The sequence below is a fragment of the Mytilus trossulus genome, chromosome 14, assembly GCF_036588685.1.
Source record: "Mytilus trossulus isolate FHL-02 chromosome 14, PNRI_Mtr1.1.1.hap1, whole genome shotgun sequence".
NCBI lineage: Eukaryota > Metazoa > Mollusca > Bivalvia > Mytilida > Mytilidae > Mytilus > Mytilus trossulus.
Genome location: NC_086386.1, coordinates 34,540,880 through 34,560,480, shown reverse-complemented (window position 1 = coordinate 34,560,480; position 19,601 = coordinate 34,540,880). Strand labels below are relative to the sequence as shown.

At 31.3% G+C, this 19,601-nt stretch overlaps 2 protein-coding genes across 2 annotated transcripts in view; one reads left to right on the top strand and one right to left on the bottom strand.

The window, feature by feature from the left end:
- Positions 1-2,437: 2,437 nt before the first annotated feature.
- LOC134697409 (WD repeat-containing protein 17-like) overlaps positions 2,438-19,601 on the bottom strand; it is a 45,160-nt gene continuing 27,996 nt past the window's right edge. The window contains exons 12-27 of the mRNA XM_063559670.1: positions 19,298-19,500; positions 18,567-18,716; positions 18,021-18,157; positions 17,387-17,512; positions 15,835-15,990; positions 15,013-15,077; positions 14,338-14,565; positions 13,658-13,757; positions 13,193-13,329; positions 12,843-12,954; positions 12,045-12,186; positions 10,488-10,584; positions 9,514-9,615; positions 8,216-8,320; positions 7,539-7,728; positions 2,438-2,722 (exon numbers count right to left, since the gene is read on the bottom strand). Coding sequence (XP_063415740.1) covers positions 2,603-2,722; positions 7,539-7,728; positions 8,216-8,320; positions 9,514-9,615; positions 10,488-10,584; positions 12,045-12,186; positions 12,843-12,954; positions 13,193-13,329; positions 13,658-13,757; positions 14,338-14,565; positions 15,013-15,077; positions 15,835-15,990; positions 17,387-17,512; positions 18,021-18,157; positions 18,567-18,716; positions 19,298-19,500 — 2,170 coding nt within the window. The 3' untranslated portion in view covers positions 2,438-2,602. The remainder of the gene's footprint in view (positions 2,723-7,538; positions 7,729-8,215; positions 8,321-9,513; positions 9,616-10,487; positions 10,585-12,044; positions 12,187-12,842; positions 12,955-13,192; positions 13,330-13,657; positions 13,758-14,337; positions 14,566-15,012; positions 15,078-15,834; positions 15,991-17,386; positions 17,513-18,020; positions 18,158-18,566; positions 18,717-19,297; positions 19,501-19,601) is intronic.
- LOC134696789 (complement C1q-like protein 3) lies at positions 5,415-6,953 on the top strand. Its single transcript, XM_063558733.1, has 3 exons — positions 5,415-5,538; positions 5,875-5,943; positions 6,553-6,953. The coding sequence occupies exons 1-3, from the start codon at positions 5,436-5,438 to the stop codon at positions 6,951-6,953; spliced, it is 573 nt and encodes a 190-aa protein (XP_063414803.1). The 5' UTR covers positions 5,415-5,435.

Sequence of the window (19,601 nt, the reverse complement as noted above, 5' to 3'; positions counted from 1 at the left end):
TGTTTAATCCCTCTGGAATGTAGGGAAATGATGTGTGGTATAACAGAAATATGAATATACATGTACTGCAGTATGACAAGAAGCTGCCAAAATGACAACAAACCGGGGTTTATTACTTACTACAGTATGAAAAGAAGCTGCCAAAGTGACAACAAACCTGGGTTTATTACTTTTTTCAGTGTCATTGTTATAGCCATTAATTAACCCTTTCCTCCATAATGACGCTTTTTGACGCCACCCCTTTACTCCATAATGACGCCTTTTGACACCTGTGTAGTGCCTCAATTGAAACGTCTTACCTAGGAAAAATCTTTATCAGACCTAATAAAATTTGTATCTAATATAAAAAGGATATTCAAGAGAATATCTGACTGGAATTTCATTGATGAAATATTCCTTTTTGCAATGCATTGATACTTTAAACCTTATGATATTTTTTAATTGAAAAAATCCTATGTGAATCAGGTATGTGTAGAAAAAATGTCAATGGAGGAAAGTGTTAAGGACCATAACTCAACCTACTGCAAGTAAATGACTTGAAATGATATTTTCCAATCAATTAGGGAGTGCTGAAGCTCAAACATGAAAATCATCAATATCAAACTTTATCATCTAATTTTATCATCAGTAATAACATAATGATATGTGACATCATTGAACAAATGGTACATCCAGAAATCGGTTGAGCCCCTCCCACACATTCAACCCAAAATCAATAACTGGACTACTGTCTGAAAAGCTTTTTGATAATGCATTATAGTATACATGTCCTTGCTTAAGCCATCTCTAATTTTTCAGGCAGAAAATGAATGTCATAAAAATGCATAAAATAGCACTAAAATGTGGAGTATTGGATTATAAATTAATATGAAGGTCAAATCTTTTTTAAACACCTTGATTGACTGAGGAACAACTGAACATACACAATAAAAAAACTTATCTGTTGGATAGGAATATAATATATATATTTGGTGAAAGCAGCAATTTAAATGAGTATTCAAGTGCTTTTAAACATAGTTATGCAAGAGTAAACATTCAAAAACATACAGTGTAAAAAAGAGTTTGGACGGATTTGTTATTTCAAAAACTTAACAATGATATAATATCTAACAACTACAAAATATGAAAAAATACTCATAAAATAAATAATCTGTTGCATATAAAATTTTAAATATGTATGGAATATAACATGTACAAACTTTAAACTATTCAAATTAAATACAACTGTTACAACTGTAATACTTTAGGAAGAACAAAACAAGAATGTGTCCCTAGATGCCCCATTGACACTATCATTTTCTATGTTCAGTGGACCATGAAAATGGGGTAAAAACTCCAATTTGGCATTAAAATTAGACAGACAATAAGTTTCAAGTTGATTGGACTTGAACTTCATCAAAAACTACCTCAACCAAAAACTTTAAAATGAAGTGGGACAGACGGATGAACAAATGGATGGATGAAAAACAGATTAACAGATGAACGAACGGACCCACAGACCAGAAAACACAATGGCCATAAATAAATAGGGCATAAAAATTATAATGTAATGAGACTAATGGTAAGCTTAAATTGAATTAATTCTTAACTGATTAATAAACTAAACATTACATTTTCCTGGTTGGATTAAAAGGTTGACGCTTTAAGCATTAATCATTCTGAGTGAAATTTGTCTTTGTGGTTCATTTATTAAAAATAAATTAAAGAAATATGAGAAATTAATTTACCCTCAATCACAGAAATATGTTACTTTATCCACAGTATTGTTAAAACATGCAAACTAGATCTCAATAAAAATGCATAGTTTAAAAATATTATGCTTTCTACTATATATAGCATCATAATATTTCAAAAAAATAAAATGCTATAAACAATTTGACAATGATATATCACCTTAATTTTAATGAGAGATCTGAATCTTATGTAAGAAAAAGACTAGATTAACAATAGAGACATATATAAATAGATACAATTGATTAAATTCGTTTTAATGACATAATTCAGCACTTGTTTAATACTAATTTATTCTAGCTCTGACTCAGAATCAGAATGGGTTAATCCTCAGTCCTGTAGAATTAGAATGGGTTAATCCTCAGTCCAGTAGAATCAGAATGGGTTAATCCTCAGTCCGGTAGAATCAGAATGGGTTAATCCTCAGTCCAGTAGAATCAGAATGGATTAATCCTCAGTCCAGTAGAATCTGAATGGGTTAATCCTCAGTCCAGTAGAATCAGAATGGGTTAATCCTCAGTCCAGTAAAATCAGAATGGGTTAATCCTCAGTCCAGTAGAATCATAATGGGTTAATCCTCAGTCCGGTAGAATCAGAATGGGTTAATCCTCAGTCCAGTAGAATCAGAATGGGTTAATCCTCAGTCCGGTAGAATCAGAGTGGGTTTATCCTCATTCCAGTAGAATTAGAATGGGTTAATCCTCATTTCAGTAGAATCAGAATGGGTTAATCCTCAGCCCAGTAGAATCAGAATGGGTTAATCCTCATTCCAGTAGAATCAGAATGGGTTAATCCTCATTCCAGTAGAATCAGAATGGGTTAATCCTCAGTCCAGTAGTATCAGAATGGGTAAATCCTCAGTCCAGTAAAATCAGAATGGGTTAATTCTGAGTCCAGATCCCGTAGGGGAGAATGGGTTGACTTTAGCCCACATCAATGCTTCGTTGGGAGATACTGCTGATTTACCATCTTCCAAGAAGTACGCCAAACCCTGCAAAAATCAAGTGAAAAATTGAACTGAGATTAATGAATATTTTTGTGTAGACAGTTGAGTATAATATGAGATGTAAAATGCAACAGTTCAGAATGATAATTATAAGATTGTTTTGACCATTCTGATTGCTCATAATTTCAATAATGAAGACACTAAGGAGACTCAAGATAATTTACAGAATTGGTCATGAAGTCTTTAATGAAAACAAGCAGCTCTCAAGAGCCTGAATCGCTCACCTGTATTTCAGAGGAGAAGATTTTTAAATGTTAACACACTTGATGAACAAATTGTGTATTATTGTCTTTGAAGGGCAATAACTCCTTAAGGGGGTCAGTTGACAATTTTGGTCATATTAAGTTTTTGTAGATCTTACTTTGCTGAACATTATAGCTGTTTGCATATATCTAAAATAATATTCAAAATAAAAACCAAAAACTGCAAAATTTCCTTAAAACTACCAATGTAGTGGCAGCAATCCAACAATGGCTTGTTCAATTCGTCTGAAAGTTTAATGGCTGATAGATCTTGACCAATTTTACAAATTTACCTCATGTTAGATATGCTCTAATAGCTTTGGTTTTTGAGATATAAGCCAACAAGAGGCTGTCACAACGACAGCAAACCGGATTTATTAACATTTATTTGTGTCCTGGCAATATCACAATAACCATGCATTACTGATGAATGGTGAAAGTGAAAATCGTCAATATCAAAGGAGTAAGTTCGGTACGGGTCATATTTGGCCCCAATTATAAAGTTCAGAGTTACAAGATAATAATGTCTAAAGTTGCCTTAAAGACATGTTAGAAATTTAAACAGAACAGTTTTTGTCAAAGTTTAATTCTATGACGTTGATTTTTACATTCAAAAAAGGTCAAGATAAGGGATTTTGGTGAAATATGACAAAATCAGCTAGATTTCGGCCAAATAAAGGACCAGGAAACATAGAGCGCAGGCGTCGACAAGCTTAAGATTCAATTAAGAAATTCGAAATGTCTCCACAAACATTATTTTAAAAGGTCTTTGATGTCGACGTATGCGCTCTATGTTTCCTGTCCAATGATCTATGGAAATTCACCCATTTTCATTGATTTTTTCGTGAAAAATCAATATGAGTACAACTTGTGACGTCATAATGAAACGCAGAAACGTCAAATTTTCAACAAAATGGTTTATATCCTAGCTAGTCAATGTGTTGGCTATAATTTAGCGTAATATTGGTCGATAAATCAGAATTTTAAATTTACGCAAAAAAACGGGGCCATTTTATGACCTTATCGAACATACTCCTTTGACCTCTTTTTTGTCATCAGTATCAACATATTAAAATTTGAAAAGCTTAGATTGAATGGTTCATGAGTAAATGCAACAACGTGAATGGAAACGCCATTTTACGATTTTCAAGAACCATAACTCATGAACGGTAAAAGTCAAAATCGTCATTATTGAACTTGACCACTATTTTGTCATCAGTAACAACATATAAAAATTTCAAAAGCTTTGGTTGAATGGTTCATGAGAAAATGCGCGGACACGACTGGAAACACCATTTTTCAATCTTTCAAGAACCAAAACTCCTGAAAGGTAAAAGTCAAAATCGTCATTATTGAACCTGACCTCCATTTTGTCATCAGGAACAACATATTAAAATATTGGAAGCCTTGGTAGAACAGATCATGTGTAAATGCGCGGACACGACTGGAAAATCCATTTTTCAATCTTTCAAGAACCATAACTCCTTAACTGTAAAAGTCAAAATCGCCATTATTGAACTTGACCTTCATTTAGTTGTCAGTAACAACATATTAAAATTTTAAAAGCTTTGGTTGAATGGTTCATTAGTTAATGCCGGACAACATTTGATTGCCGCCCGCCCAACCAACCAGCCGCCCTCTGTACATCCCCAAATCAATAACCGACATTAGTATCACAAAAATCCGGTTAAAAACTGTGTTTGATCCCTATGTTCTATTTTTAGCCATAACCGCCATGTTTGTCGATGGCTCAAAACTTTGAATACAATTTTTAAAATAAACTTCTCCTCTGAAACTGCTGGGCCAAATACCTGCAAACTTTAACAAATCGTTCCTTATGGTGATTGTATTGAAGTTTTGAGCAATCGACAAACATGGCCCTCATGGCTAAAAATAGAACCCCATGCTCATTAAAGTTCTTTGTTACTGAAATAACTCTGTGCTACCCATATATACCAATTACTAATGATAATAGAAATGAGGTTTGACCAACTTTTATTGTCAGAAAGGCAACCTGTTAACAAGAATCTGTCCATAGTACACAGTGGCCCACTCACACTGTCATTTTCTATGTTCAGTGGACTGAAATTTGGGTAAAAATAATTGGAAAGATCACATCATAGGTAGCATTTGTAGTAAGTTTCAAGTTGATTGGACTGTAACTTCAACAAAAACTACCTCGACCAAAAACTTAAGCGGATTTTGGATATCTGACAAAAAGTCTAAAACAAGAGTAGCCAAATTCTTAAATTGGTTGTTGATAAACCATTCAGTCAAGATATAAACTTTCATGATATTTCATGTAACATGCTATTCAATGAATCAATTTTCATTTTAATGACAGGATTTAGTTTCATCAACATGCAACACTCTTAACTTACAATTGAACTTAAAATATGTGTTTAGCATTCTAACATTACAAGTGTCTTCATCACTGACTAATAAGCAAACTGTGAATGAGACTTTATCCAACCAATATGTTGTCATATGTTATTTTGGCTGTAACTGTATTATGGAGTTGTTATCATGTAGAGGCTGGCCAATGTGATGCTGTGCAAGGTAAGTTTTTGGAAAACTTTATTATTGAGTAACTAAACTTTATGGCTCAATTGAATTTATATACACACATATCTCTTTCACCTCAATTACAAATATATATGAAAGTACAATACTGTTAACCAATTCATTTTTGTCAATACTTATTTTGGGTTTTACACTTTCTTTTTTTTTTTTTAACTTAGGGAGCTGTATAGTTTTTCTACTAGCAGAAATAAATCATTCAGGAAAAAAAGCGTTTTACAGTAATGACTGAGGCTATAGACCAATATGATACTGAAGAGAAATTAAATACAAGTGATTTGACATTTTTATTTTCCTTTTTACAATTTGTTTTAGGAACATGTATAACAGAAGATCTTTTAAAAACCTTGATGGGAATGAATAAATGTCCCTGTAAAAGTACCGGTAAGTACAATTTTATATTTACATTAGTTATGCGAAATCATGTATACGAGGATTTAAGGTGGTACCCAACACTTGAACTAAAATTAATTTGGCTCGTTTAATTTTCATAAAATTTTGAAAAAGTATTTACTTTGACTCTTTAACAAAAGTAAATAAATTTCAAAAAAATTGAACCAACCGTTTTGTCAGAAAAACTACACTGTTTATACAGCAATTTGAAAAACACTTATTTTGATCATTGAGAAGCTTAATATGTCATTAACAACACAACGTAATTAAAACGTTAAACTGATTTTACAGAGTTATCTCCCTGTAGTGTTAGGTACCACATTAATAATAATTCAGTATGATTAAAAGGCGATGTACGATATAGTTTGCTGAGAATTAGACAAAAAGAGGTAAATAATTAAAATACATCTACTCTAGAGGTTGACACACAATCTTCAAAAATAGAAAGGTGTCTAAATCATAAGTCAAGCTCGAAATCTTCCAAAGTTCAAAATTTTTCAACTACCAGTTAATAACAATAGAAACTATTAAAGATCTGCCACCAACAAACAACAAGAAACATTACAAGTAAGATATTTCAAGTTTTATATCTATTTTCAGAACAAAGGAAGGGAGCAGTATTTTTTGCTTTCCTGAAGGCAACTACAACTTTTGGTGGAAATGATATATTAAAGTTCGATGAAGTGACAACAAATATTGGTCAAGCCTATAACCCCAAGACAGGAATATTTACAGCACCCCAAGTTGGAGTCTATATGATATTGTGTGTCATGATGGGAGCTTCTTCATCCCATATCCACTACTATTTGTTCAAAAACAACAGCATGTTCTCGATGGGATTCACCAGTAGGTCAACTGTTCATCATGCCAGCGCCAGCAACAATAACTGGATTGTTGAACTTAAAAAGGGGGATCAAGTTTACATCAAGCATAGAACAGGGGGTAAAGAAACTGTCCATGGAGGTTATCATTCTTATTTTTCTGGTTTTCTTATACAATAAATAAATATTATTACTTCATCATTTGTCTTTATCTCTACTGCAAGTTATTAACACCTTGGTCTCTGAATATCAAACAAAGCACACTTTCCAACATTGTAGACCAGAAGAGACTGTGACAAAAATCTCTGTTTTATTGATCTTTTATTACTGATGTTTGTGTGTTTAAGTCTGTTTAGTTTCTTTGACTTATCAATAGATCTTGCTTGCTGATCATTTTTATGATTTAGAGTGTTCATGTGTACATGTTTGTAGATCTTTGCTGAACGATTTTGATGTTTATAGTTTTAATCTACATCTATTATAAAATTCAAGATTAATATTATGTTTAATAACCAAAAACTGCAAAATTTCCTTAAAATTGCCAATCTCAGGGGCTGATCCAGCCATTTTGACAACCAGGATAAAGGAGGGGGGGGGGGGGGGGGGGGTCATATATTTTTCTGAGATAAAAAAAAAAAAAGTATCATCAAATAGTTTGTAATTATTCCAACAAACCCTGGTTCCTGAATGAATTTACAAAGACAATGGATTTTTTTTTAAATAGGTCTACTTTGGGTACCCTCACTTTACATCAATACAACTGACCATAATTCTGGTTCCTGTTATCACAGATATATGTACATCAGAGTGAGAGGGTAGATGTGAACTGGCTACCAGGTCAGGTCCAACTCCTACTAAACTTTTCTCCACACCAGCTTTCTTAACCAGATTTTGGAAGTCTGTCAGGATATCTGGTGATACATTCAAACTTGTTACATCTATCTCAAATGTCAAACTGAAAAAAAAACAGGGTACCAAATTCTAATTTGTTTATATTCAGTTGTACCATCAAATCTTTTACATACATATATTTTATGAGTATTTATCAATATCAAACACCTGTTGTAATTATTGTCATCTAAATCTTCTAAAATGTTACAAGAGCACTCACACTGAAATTTTACACCAGCTTAATGGGAAAGGGAGATGATCCAATTCATACCATTGCCAATAACAAATACATCTAATTCTTACAATAAAAAATCATTTCTCCTCTTGACTTCCCTAAGTATATTTTCATCTGCCTATCTATTTTACTTTGTTTTTTTTCAATCAAATGAACATTCAGGCAAATCAAAATCATAAATTAGTTTACCCTCAAAATAAAGTTTAAAGCTTTATATAACAACTTCAAATTTTTCTTCTGAATTGTAAAAGAAATATTTAAGTGAGTCAAACTTTTTACAAGGAAAATTATTGATATAAAATAAGTGATATTGCACCTCCTTTCGTCCTTATGATTTAGTATAACATTCCATGCTTTCTGTTCTTTCTCTATCATCTGGTCTGTTATAGGTAGAGTGAGGTTATGTCTCTGCATCAAAGTTCTGATATAAAAAAAAAACAACAACATTATAAGTCTTGTTTCAATTTCTGACTTGATAAAATAACCATTGCTTTCCCTGGTGTTCCTTGTAACATTCCACCAATTACCCAAGGCTGTTATTAATTGCAAAATTGCAAAAACAGCAAACATATGGTCCAAGACCACAATTAATTCGTAGCTCATTTCTTTTAGAACATAAATGAAAATTTAAACAAGAGTGCACACACTGAAATGTCTCGCCTTTTTTTACTTATCATTGATATTATGTTGATAGTCCTAAGTATAAAGCTTTATTAAAAACTGTCACATAAACTTAACATTAACCAAGATAACTAAACAAGACCAATGAACCATGAAAATGAGGTGAAGGTCAGATGAACCATGCCAGGCAGACATGTACAGCTAACAATGCTTCCATACAACAAATATAGTTGACCTATTACTTATAGTTTAAGAAAAATAGACCAACACACAAAAACTTAACACTGAGCAATGAACTTTGAAATTGAGGTTGAGGTCAAATTAAACATGCGCGACTGACATATTGATCATAAAATATTTCCATACACCAAATATAGTTGACCTATGGCATATAGTATAAGATAAAAAGATCAAAACTCAAAAACTTAACTTTGACCACTCAACCATGAAAATGAGGTCAAGGTCAGATGACATCTGCCCGCTAGACATGTACACCTTACAATCATTCCATACAACAAATATAGGAGAATTTATTGCATAAAGTATGAGAAAAACAGACCAAAACACAAAAACTTAACTATAACCACTGAACCATGAAAATGAGGTCAAGGTCAGATGACATCTGCCCGCTAGACACGTACACCTAACAATCATTCCATACAACAAATATAGGAGATCTATTGCATAAAGTATGTGAAAAACAGACCAATGCGGTGCTGTATAGGGTGCAGGAAATACTCACCTTTCTGGAGCACCTGATTTTACTCCCAGTTTTAAGTGGAGTTGGTGTTGTTTCTTATCTATTATTTATAACTGTTGATGTAAATGTCCTTTGTTTACTACTTGGTTTTGATTATCAATGTCTTTAAAAATATTTTTATTTTATTGTCACGTTTTAATACTATTTTGTTAATTTCTTTAATGATAATTGAAAAAAAAATTGCTGTAAACAGAATATAGCTGACAGTATGATGCACTATCTTTAAAACCTACCTTGCTAAAGACAACAAAAACAGTACAATCTGATCATATCCTTTTCTGATGGCCATTAGTGCACCAATATAAGAACATAAACATAATACTTCATATCTCAGCCTGCAAGATAAGTATTACATTTAATAGAATGGATAAAATCAATACAAAAATCTGTTCAGATAAGTTTCAAATAAGGTAATTTTAGTTACAGTTATTATCCTTGGCCACCATTTTGAAGGGATGAACAATAGATTTTCTAATTTTGACTTGGACCATGCGATCCACAAAAGTCTGATAACAGATTCTTACAAAATCTTTGTAATGAATTAGGCAAGGCTAATAGAAATCAAACAGAGAAATTTGAGAACTTGCTCCTCCAACATGGCAAAATAAAAGGGAAGTATAGCTCTCTCATATTGTGCCATTGAAACATATGTATACATTGTGAATCCAAAAAGTTTCAATTAAGTTTTTGTGTTTGTTGCTATTAAATGCACAGAAACCTTGATGATGGAAGCTGTCATCTTACTATGTAAATGATTTCATTGTCATATGAATGCTAAAACAAAATCAATAATCTATACATGCAAGTGCTATATAAGAAAAAGACATAAATTAGGCTGTTAGTTTTCTCGTTTGAATTGTTTTACATTGTCATTTTGTGGCCTTTTATAGCTGACTATGTGGTATGGGCTTTGTTCATTGTTAAAGGGCTTACAGTGACCTATAGTTGTTTATTTCTATGTCATTTTGGTCTCTTGTGGAGAGTTTTTTCTCATTGGCAATCATACCACATCTTCTTTTTATATATATAGTAACTCTTAGAATATGGTAAATAAAACTTACTCATTATTTTGTTCTAGTTTATCTGATCTTATACATGAGATCAGCTGTAATACTGTATACAGTAAATACTTACTCATTATTTTGTTCTAGTTTATCTGACCTAATACATGAGATCAGCTGTAATACTGTATACAGTAAATACTTACTCATTATTTTGTTCTAGTTTATCTGACCTAATACATGAGATCAGCTGTAATACTGAAAATACTTCATCTATATCCCAGTAACCTGAAGATAATTTTTCTGAAATACATAAATTATTACTTTATATGTCAATGTACTCCACTTAAAAATATAGCTATGGAATTATATGTTTAGCAAGTAACAAATCATGTATTTTCCTACAGTTTTAGATTATCGTCTTCAACATGCAATATGAAATTCACTCTTTATATGTTTAGTCTTTTTATCCATTTTAGTCACTAAATTCTAAAAGAAAATGATAGTGTTCAAATGTGGACCTAGAAGAGGGCCCTTAAATAAACTCCTTTGTAAACATTAGTATTTATCTATTGTATATTCTATATAGTATAAGACAAAACTTAGTAGGATGAAAAGTTTTCATGCCAATAAAAGTTGTTGCTCTTCATTCATCAGCAATAAATTCTCCTGACTTAATAAATACTTTTCACAGGATGCAGTGTACTACACTTTATGAACATAAATTCTTTTTTATAACAAAGACTAACAGAAAATAATCACAATTTACAAAAAAACAAGAATGTGTCCAAAGTACACAAAAACCCCACTCACACTATCATTTTCCATGTTCAATGAATGGTGAAATTGAGTAAAAAATCTAATTTGCCACAATTAGAAAGATCATATCATAAGGAACATGTGTACTAAGTTTCAAGTTGATTTGACTTCAACTTCATCAAAAACTACCTTGACCAAAAATTTAAACCTGAAACGTGCACTATCATTTTCTATGTTCAGTGAACCATGAAATTGGGGCTTTAAAATTAGAAAGATCTTATCATAAGGAACATGTGTACTAAGTTTCAAGTTGATTGGACTTCAACATCATCAAAAACTACCTTGACCTAAAACTTTAACCTGAAGCGGGACAGATGGACGGTCAAACAGATGGATGGAGGCACAGACGGACAGACCAGAAAACAGAATGCCCCTCTACTATTGTAGGTGGGGCATAAAAATAATGAACAAGAGTGCACACACTGAAATGTCTCGCCTTCTTTACTAATCATTGATATTATGTTGATAGTCCTAAGTATAAAGCTTTATTTATACAACTGTCACATAAACGTTACATTAACCAAGATTACTAAACAAAGACCAATGAACCATGAAAATGAGGTCAAGGTCAGATGAACCATGCCAGGCTGTCATGTACAGCTAACAATGCTTCCATAAAACAAATATAGTTGACCTAATACTTATAGTTTAAGAAAAATAGACCAAAACACAAAAACTTAACACTGAGCAATGAACCATGAAAATGAGGCCATGGTCAAATAAAACCTGCGCGACTAATATATAGATCATAAAATATTTCCATACACTTAATATAGTTGACTTATGGCATATATACTATCCCTATGTCGAGCTTTCTGCAACAAAAGTTGCAGGCTCGACAAAAATGGAAAAAGTATTTGAGAAACTATGATTTAATTCAGAATTAATTAAATTCCCCCTTAGTATTTTTAGAAGATTTCAGCAAAAAATAATTCAAAACTTACTTTTAACATCCTGGAGACCAATATTTAAACCAATTTCAGGACTAGGAGATAATAAATAATACTTGGCACATTCAAAACAGTTTATGACATTTTTAAGCTTCTCAGCTTCTGTTAAACAACCTTCTGTGGAAGGAAGCCCAGCCTGTAAAATAAAATAGAAATAATATGAATTTATCAAATTAAAACAATTGTTACTAAATCAAAGTAAGTTCAGTATAGTGATTCAAATAGAAAATATGTTGTTTGCTCAGTGTTCAAACACTAGTAAATCCATTCAAACTTAAACAGTTATTGTGATCTGAACAATAAATCAAAACATTATGTTTAGTCTTTCAGTCAACTTTTAGACATATCCACTGTAGTAAATTTAGAACTGTTGAGAAACATCAATTAAGACCAAAAGATCTGTAAAATCTATTGTCAGGTTGCTTTGTAGGTAATTTCCTGAACAAATCAACAAAAAGTACCAAAATGCCTGAAATGATTCTTTACAGTAATGAATTGACTGCAAGTGATGGGTCCCAATATTACTGAATTTCCACTCAGGTACACCAATATCTGCCAACACAATAATCTGATAATACAATACAACATATACCCTTAATCTAGTTGTAGGTGTAAAAATTATGACTGAAAAAGTGTTCTAGTGTCCTTAGAAAAGTTAAACACAAAAGTTCATTCAAACTTTCTCTTTTTTTCATCACTATATTTTAATAATAACAAACTGATGGGTGAACACCTTTAAAGGTACAAACTAATCTGTTGTATATTTCAAATTATTCTATAAATAATACATACCCTCTTATGGAGACTGTTAATCTCATCTTTACTTGCAGAACATCGTGAACAACATTTGGCCAATGGTAAACTGTTGTCAGGTATTAGTTTTAATAAATCTATAGCCAGTTCCCTGAAGTAAAATAAGATAAAAAGTCACATTCAAATTTCATATTCCATCATATAAAAGTATGTTCTGTACTTCTATGAATGAATATTGAGGGTTGGTATGAGATGTAATATAAAAATCTCTAAGATATTCTGAAACTAACAAAGGAGGTAAAGAGGTGAGCTAAATGATTTATCTAATAGAGGTATAATTTGCCTGACTGAACTCAATAACAATTTTCTTAACCATATTTTTTTCTTACCATTTGCTATGATGTTCACATCTTCTTGATAAATATTCTATTGCTAAATATGTCTGCTCTGAAACATTTCCTAAAACTGTTCCCATAGCAACTGCAAGTTCAAGCTCATGACCTCTAATGAGTATTCCTATTGCACCCTAAAATGCAAATGACCAAAAATTGAATTATGTAATTTTTTGTCCTGTCTTTTTGATATCAATTTCAATACTCAAGAAAAGTACTACTGTAGTTTAACTATCTACAGTAAAAAATCTTAACATAAAGGTTTCAATATACTTGTCTGACTGTACAACACATTTTAACCTTTAAAGGTACTATCTACTTTACTTGTCTATCTAATATTTCTGTTCTTTTTTTCTTTTTTATTAAGCCTTCCATTATATCATTTGTAAATTTTCAGACCCACAAACAACCAATACCAGAGTGAAAAACCATACATCAGAGGGGCAATGAAAATGGTCTTACCTTGACATCATCTTTAGACAAGTAACAACAAGCAGATAATATAGGAGATCCATTATAGAAATACCAGTCAGCTAGTCTTTGTACACAGTTTTTTAATAACCTGTATAAAGGAGATACAAAATACACTTTTTTGTCTTTCTGTACTCAAAAACTTTGGCAGCCTTTAAAAATAATCTTAAAACATTCCATAGAAGAATTTTTAGTGTAATTGTAATGCTCTTGTAGAATAATTATACCTGTATCAATCAATAATGTACTATATCAATATTTGTGATTAAATTTACATCATATTCCAAAAACAAAGAGAACCTTTCTCTAATCAATGCAATTGGCAACCTAAGTTTGGTATTCAAACATATTATTTGATGCTAATAAGTTCATAATATATACAACACGTTCTTTAAATTCAGAAATTATTGCAATGTTTTTATTATTGCAAAAAATGTTACATTGTTATAATGGCAATAATTTAAACACACATTTTGAAATTTTTCATATGAATTAAATAGGATTTTACTCAATATTGTAAAAATTAAAATTGTGTTTTAGTCTAAAATTACAAATTGCAATAATAAATAAACGCAATAAATTTTGAATTTACAGTTAACTCAAAAACAAATTCTCTGATCAGAAAATAATCTTAAAATCCTCATGTCACACTTCTTTAATTGTTAACTTACTTATCTTCCTGTTTAGTAGGTGCATCAGTACCATTAGGTGTCCCTGGTGAAGAGGAGGAATTCTGCTGAGGTATAAATGTTCCTTCACAAGCAACCTGGGCTGTCAATACTGCCTCAAACAACTGCCCTCTAGTGGTGAAATTACTAATTAAGAGTTCAGTATCACCTACAGCAACACCAAATGGTACAACCTCATCACTTTCATCTTTGATCAACCTTAATGCATACCTTTATATGAGGAGGAAAAAGGGAAAATGTTGGATGTTGTTAAATTATTGAATAGCTGACATGACAAATACTTTTTACATCTGATGAGACCTTGAGAGGTCATACCAGTGTTATGTTGAGGGTGAACATGTGTATTGAATTATTGGTGTGTGTACATACATGAATCTGTCTGGCATGTATCATATTAATGCTTGTCATTTATTCATCACTCAACATAACTTGTGGTAAAACCAATTTTTAGTACTTCAGTACTTTGATTTATCTAATTAAATACACTTAAAACCAACTGTTGGTCCTATATATAATTTTACCAATCTTGTGTCCTGTTTCAATCAGAAGTTTATGATTTTTTTTCAGATTCAATTTGCGTCTAAAATGCTGTCATGAATAACATAATTTTATGTATAAAGCTATCTTTAAATATCTGATAACATTTTGTATACATACCTTTTAGTTAATGATTTCCAATACTCTAATGAAACACCTGGTGATACAGCTAAGGCCTTTTCCCACTGGAAAATAATTAAACATTCATTGGCATAATCAACTCAATATTTTGCATGCTTTTGTTACTGTTAATTCAGAAATTATTGTTTGCATTTATTATTGTGACTTTACCATTTTAGACTATAATGCATGCATTTTGTTAATTCAAAGGGAGATAATTAAACTGGATATTAATGCAAATAATCCAGATTTCACATTATTTTATGAAATATCTATCCCAATTCATGTCCTCAGAAATATCAATTTTAAAATCATGAAGAACATTTTACTTCTTTTTCAAATGATTGATCTAATTTTCACCAATTCCAACTGTGAAGTAACGATAGTTTAATTCACTGAATACTATTCTTCCTGTATACTCTCAATATTACAAATAAATTATTGTAATGAAATTTTTATTAAAGTTTATTATACATCATAAAATAAATATAAGTGTCTATTAATCGACATTTGAATTTTTGCTCCTTTTCATCAATTTTCTGGGTCAACTCTTTTTTCCAAGTTTGTCATGCCTGACTTTTAAAAAATATAAGAAGATGTGAACTATAATTACCAATGAGCCAACTCTACCCAGATCAATTGACATAGAAGTTAATAACTATAGGTCAATTTATAGCCTTCAACAATGAGCAAAACTTATATTATTAAGTCTATGTACCTTGAAATCTATAATCTTAAAAGCATGGAATTGATCAAAACACAACAGGGAAATAACTATTTTACTCTTAAATAATACCTAAAATTTTATGTTTGTTTTAATACCTGTCCTAGTTCTACAAGAACTTCACAATATCTTTGTATATTTCCTAATTGCATATGTATCTTAGCAGACTCTTTTAAATGTTCCTCCCTGGTAGGTGCACCAATACCACCTCCAAACTTTGACATTTTGGCCATTTCTAATGTCTGAGCTTCTGACTAAAATAAGAGAAGAGAACACTATTTCTTACAAACCAAAATCCAGGAATATTCTGAGTATCATTTCCTTGGTTTTAAAAAATTCAAATTAGATTTGCACATTATTATTCAATTATGTTTTAATTCAAGGTAAAGTTCCTTCTTATCAACTTTAAACTAAATGTTTTGTCATCAAATTACTTCTCCTGGTCATCAGAACCAAGGATCCGGAAATTTTTTCACCTAATTTCGGTCATTTTCATACAACTTAAAAGTTGATACCCCTTTTCAAAAGATGATTGCCAAAATCACATTACTGCATGAGACTCATTATGAGTATGCTCATACTCGATCGTCATGTTCGTAGCATCAACAAACTTGTTTCAAAGTTGCATGGCATTTACTTCATGATTTGTCCTACCATTTTCCAAAAATCGATCAAGGGCAATTAAGGGAAGGCAGCAGTTTAAAAATTAAATGATTTTAATGACTCAAAACGATAATATTCTCAGTTATCGCTTACGTTTCTTTCGATTCTGAAGTCAAAATTCAAACCGGATGTACTGCGACAATACTAAAACTAACAATTCCGGACTCATTTCTGGGATTAGTTTTTTTTATCCAAATCACAGGAAATCATCTGCTTTTTAATATTTTATCTTTAATAGTGTAAGAATATTAATTAAAGTAGTTGCACTGGCTTTATTTAGGATGAAATTATTTAAAATTTACGATTAATTGTCTAAATCTGTGGAAGAGAATTCAAGCATGCGTATTACATAGTAAACAAAGCACGTGTGTAAGAAGTAAAAAAATATTTTTTTCTACAAAATTAAACCAAGTTTTAATTTGATTTTAAATCATAATTGACAATTGTCTGACTTGTTGAGTAATTAAATATTGAAGCCAGTTGGTATGGAATTTTTATTTCTTTATAATAATAGTTTGGAGCTCGTGATTAATTGCCAGGTGTGAATTACAATGAATTAAAAACACAGGTAAAGAGATTAGCAATCATTAGCCAATAGCTCCCTGAGGCATTAATATAGTTATTAGGAGGGCCCTCAGGATTATAACACTTTATTGGAGTGGCAGTTTAATTACAGGAAGTCGATAACTAAACAAAAATATGTTCAAAATGGCGATTTTGAAAGTCGATCTCAACGAAATGACCGAAATTATTCATGTAGAAAAATAATATTTGACCTAAATCCCAATTAAAAGTTTAGGACATTATAGTTTCAGTTTAGGACATGACTGGCAAATATGACCGTTTCCAGACCCTTGATCAGAACACAGCTTTTACATTTACGTTGTTGTATTTTTGTTGGCTGTTTGTTGTAGTAAAACAAAGGATCATAGCGCCATAAACTTGTATAAGTTACATATATAGAGTTTATATATTGAATATACTTACTGCCTTAAATTTAGTAAGATGTTTAACATGCATGATTCCTTTACTGTAATTCTCTCCTAGTAATGCATCATCCATACCCTGGACTACAGACACCAAGTCCCATAAATTATTGCTACCTGCTGGTTGCTGTAATATTGTAAAACTAATTTAATCTGCAAACACTGAAACTTTTAAACCTGACTGATAGATTTTTCCAGAATTTAAAAAGAAATAAATATATATCTTTGTGTCATTCAGTTGATGTGCCATTGAGGTTTACCCCACATTTCATTTTGTTGATACACAAGAATGCTTTTACTAAAATATCTAACCCAGCTTTATCAATCATGACTGAATTAATGTTTAAGTATGTTTTAAAGATCAAGGTTTTTACTACAGGTATCACTTAATCTTAACATTATCAATGATCCATGAAAATTAGGTCGCGAGATACGTCTACTAATTTAGACACCTGTAATGTATTCCATATACCAATTAGTGTTTATACCTATTGCTTCTAATATGTGAAAAAAAGACCCAATCATTTTTTAGAAAAGATCTCTTTGTATCCACTAACTTCAGGAATATGTAAAGTATGCAGATAAACAATAAACTTAAGAAAACTTGGATTTAAAATAGTCATTTACAAACTTACACTAAAAAACTTTGAAAATACTTTGAGAGTTTCAGGTCTGACATCTTTTAAACCAGCCAGTCCTAATTGTTTTATTTTACGTTCAATAGAAGCTCTTCCAATCATTAATGGATTTTGACCAGGAACCATAGCTGTTTCTGAAATTACAAAATGTAATGATTTTTTGCATTATATCAATTGCTGAAATATGCATAGATTTTTATCTAGGAAGCACCTCTACACCACAAAAAAAAACATTTTATTCACTCATTATATTTATTTTTCATAGCTGACAATCTTTAAAAGAAACATATATTATAGCAGAATATGTGGTATGGGCTTTTCTCATTACTGAAGGCTATACGGTGACCTATAGCTGTTAATTTCTGTGTCATTTGGTCTCTTGTGAAGATCGTGACTGAGTTTGACTGTCCCTCTTGTATCTTTCATTCCTCTTTTAGTGGCAATCACACCACATTTTTACATTTATAGCAAATCAAATCATGATTTTTTATATTTTACTAATACTTAATTATATAAAAAGTCAGAATATTAAAAAATACTAACCAACTGTTCCAAAGATTTCCGACCAAGGTTTTCCAGCGATGATGTTCATCTCTAATGGTTGTACTAGCGGTGTGATGTTCCAAAGACGGACTGTTGAATCCCTAGAGCTAGAGGCTATGAGAAATGGTCTGTCTGGATGACTTGTAAGACCTAAATAAAAAGTTTTATTAGAGTCTGCACAAGCATGTTTACCTAAATCGTATATAGTTTAGCAGTGCTTTTGAAACTAAAGGATGAAACTAAATAACAAAAGATTCTTTTTAAAAAATGTTTTACAAAAATCTGAAACTTTGTCTACATGCAAAACAAGAGTCAATAGTACATACATACAGGCAAACAAGGGTATGTCAATGTACTCCAGTCACATTCATCCTGGGACAGGGGAGTTCAATATCACTTAAAATTCAACATATATATTTCTATACTACTAAGAATGACTTCTCAATTTGTGATCTGTTTATGGTTTTTTTTTTTATAGCACATGATCTCCATATTCCCAAATCAAAGGTCCTTGCATTACTAATCAGTGTATTTTTAAAGTATTTAAAAGAAAACTATAATATAGCAGACTTTGCTGTGTGGGCTTTGCTCACTTTGAAGGCCATACAGTGACTTATAGTTGTTAATTTCAGTTACAGGGAGAAATTTTTAAAAGGAAAAAAAACAAGATACATTTGAATAAGTGTAGAATTTAACTACTATATCTTCAACATAGATTTATTTTTAGATACCATAAACATCAGCTCCATGGTCTAAAATGGTGTCAATACATGCTCCATCTCGTAGATCCCAAATTCTGATCGAGTAGTCCCAGCTGCCAGTTATCAATAAATATGGTATTTCTGTGTTCCATAGAAGACCTCTTATAGGGGCAGTGTGTCCATTTAATACACAAATACAAGCTCCTTGAGTGTAATCCCATACTCTTACTGTCCTACAATATACTTTTACATTATTGAGCATCCCTTTTCCATATAATTCATAAAAAAATCTTAATATTTTATTAAACGGTTGTTGATTGCAAGATAAAAAAAA

Excerpts from the sequence above, each read along its gene's own strand:
- LOC134696789 (XM_063558733.1), top strand. The coding sequence starts at position 5,436 with ATGAGACTTTATCCAACCAATATGTTGTCATATGTTATTTTGGCTGTA. Across the intron at positions 5,539-5,874 it reads CCAATGTGATGCTGTGCAAG|GAACATGTATAACAGAAGAT; the intron begins GTAAGTTTTTGG and ends AATTTGTTTTAG. Across the intron at positions 5,944-6,552 it reads ATGTCCCTGTAAAAGTACCG|AACAAAGGAAGGGAGCAGTA; the intron begins GTAAGTACAATT and ends ATCTATTTTCAG.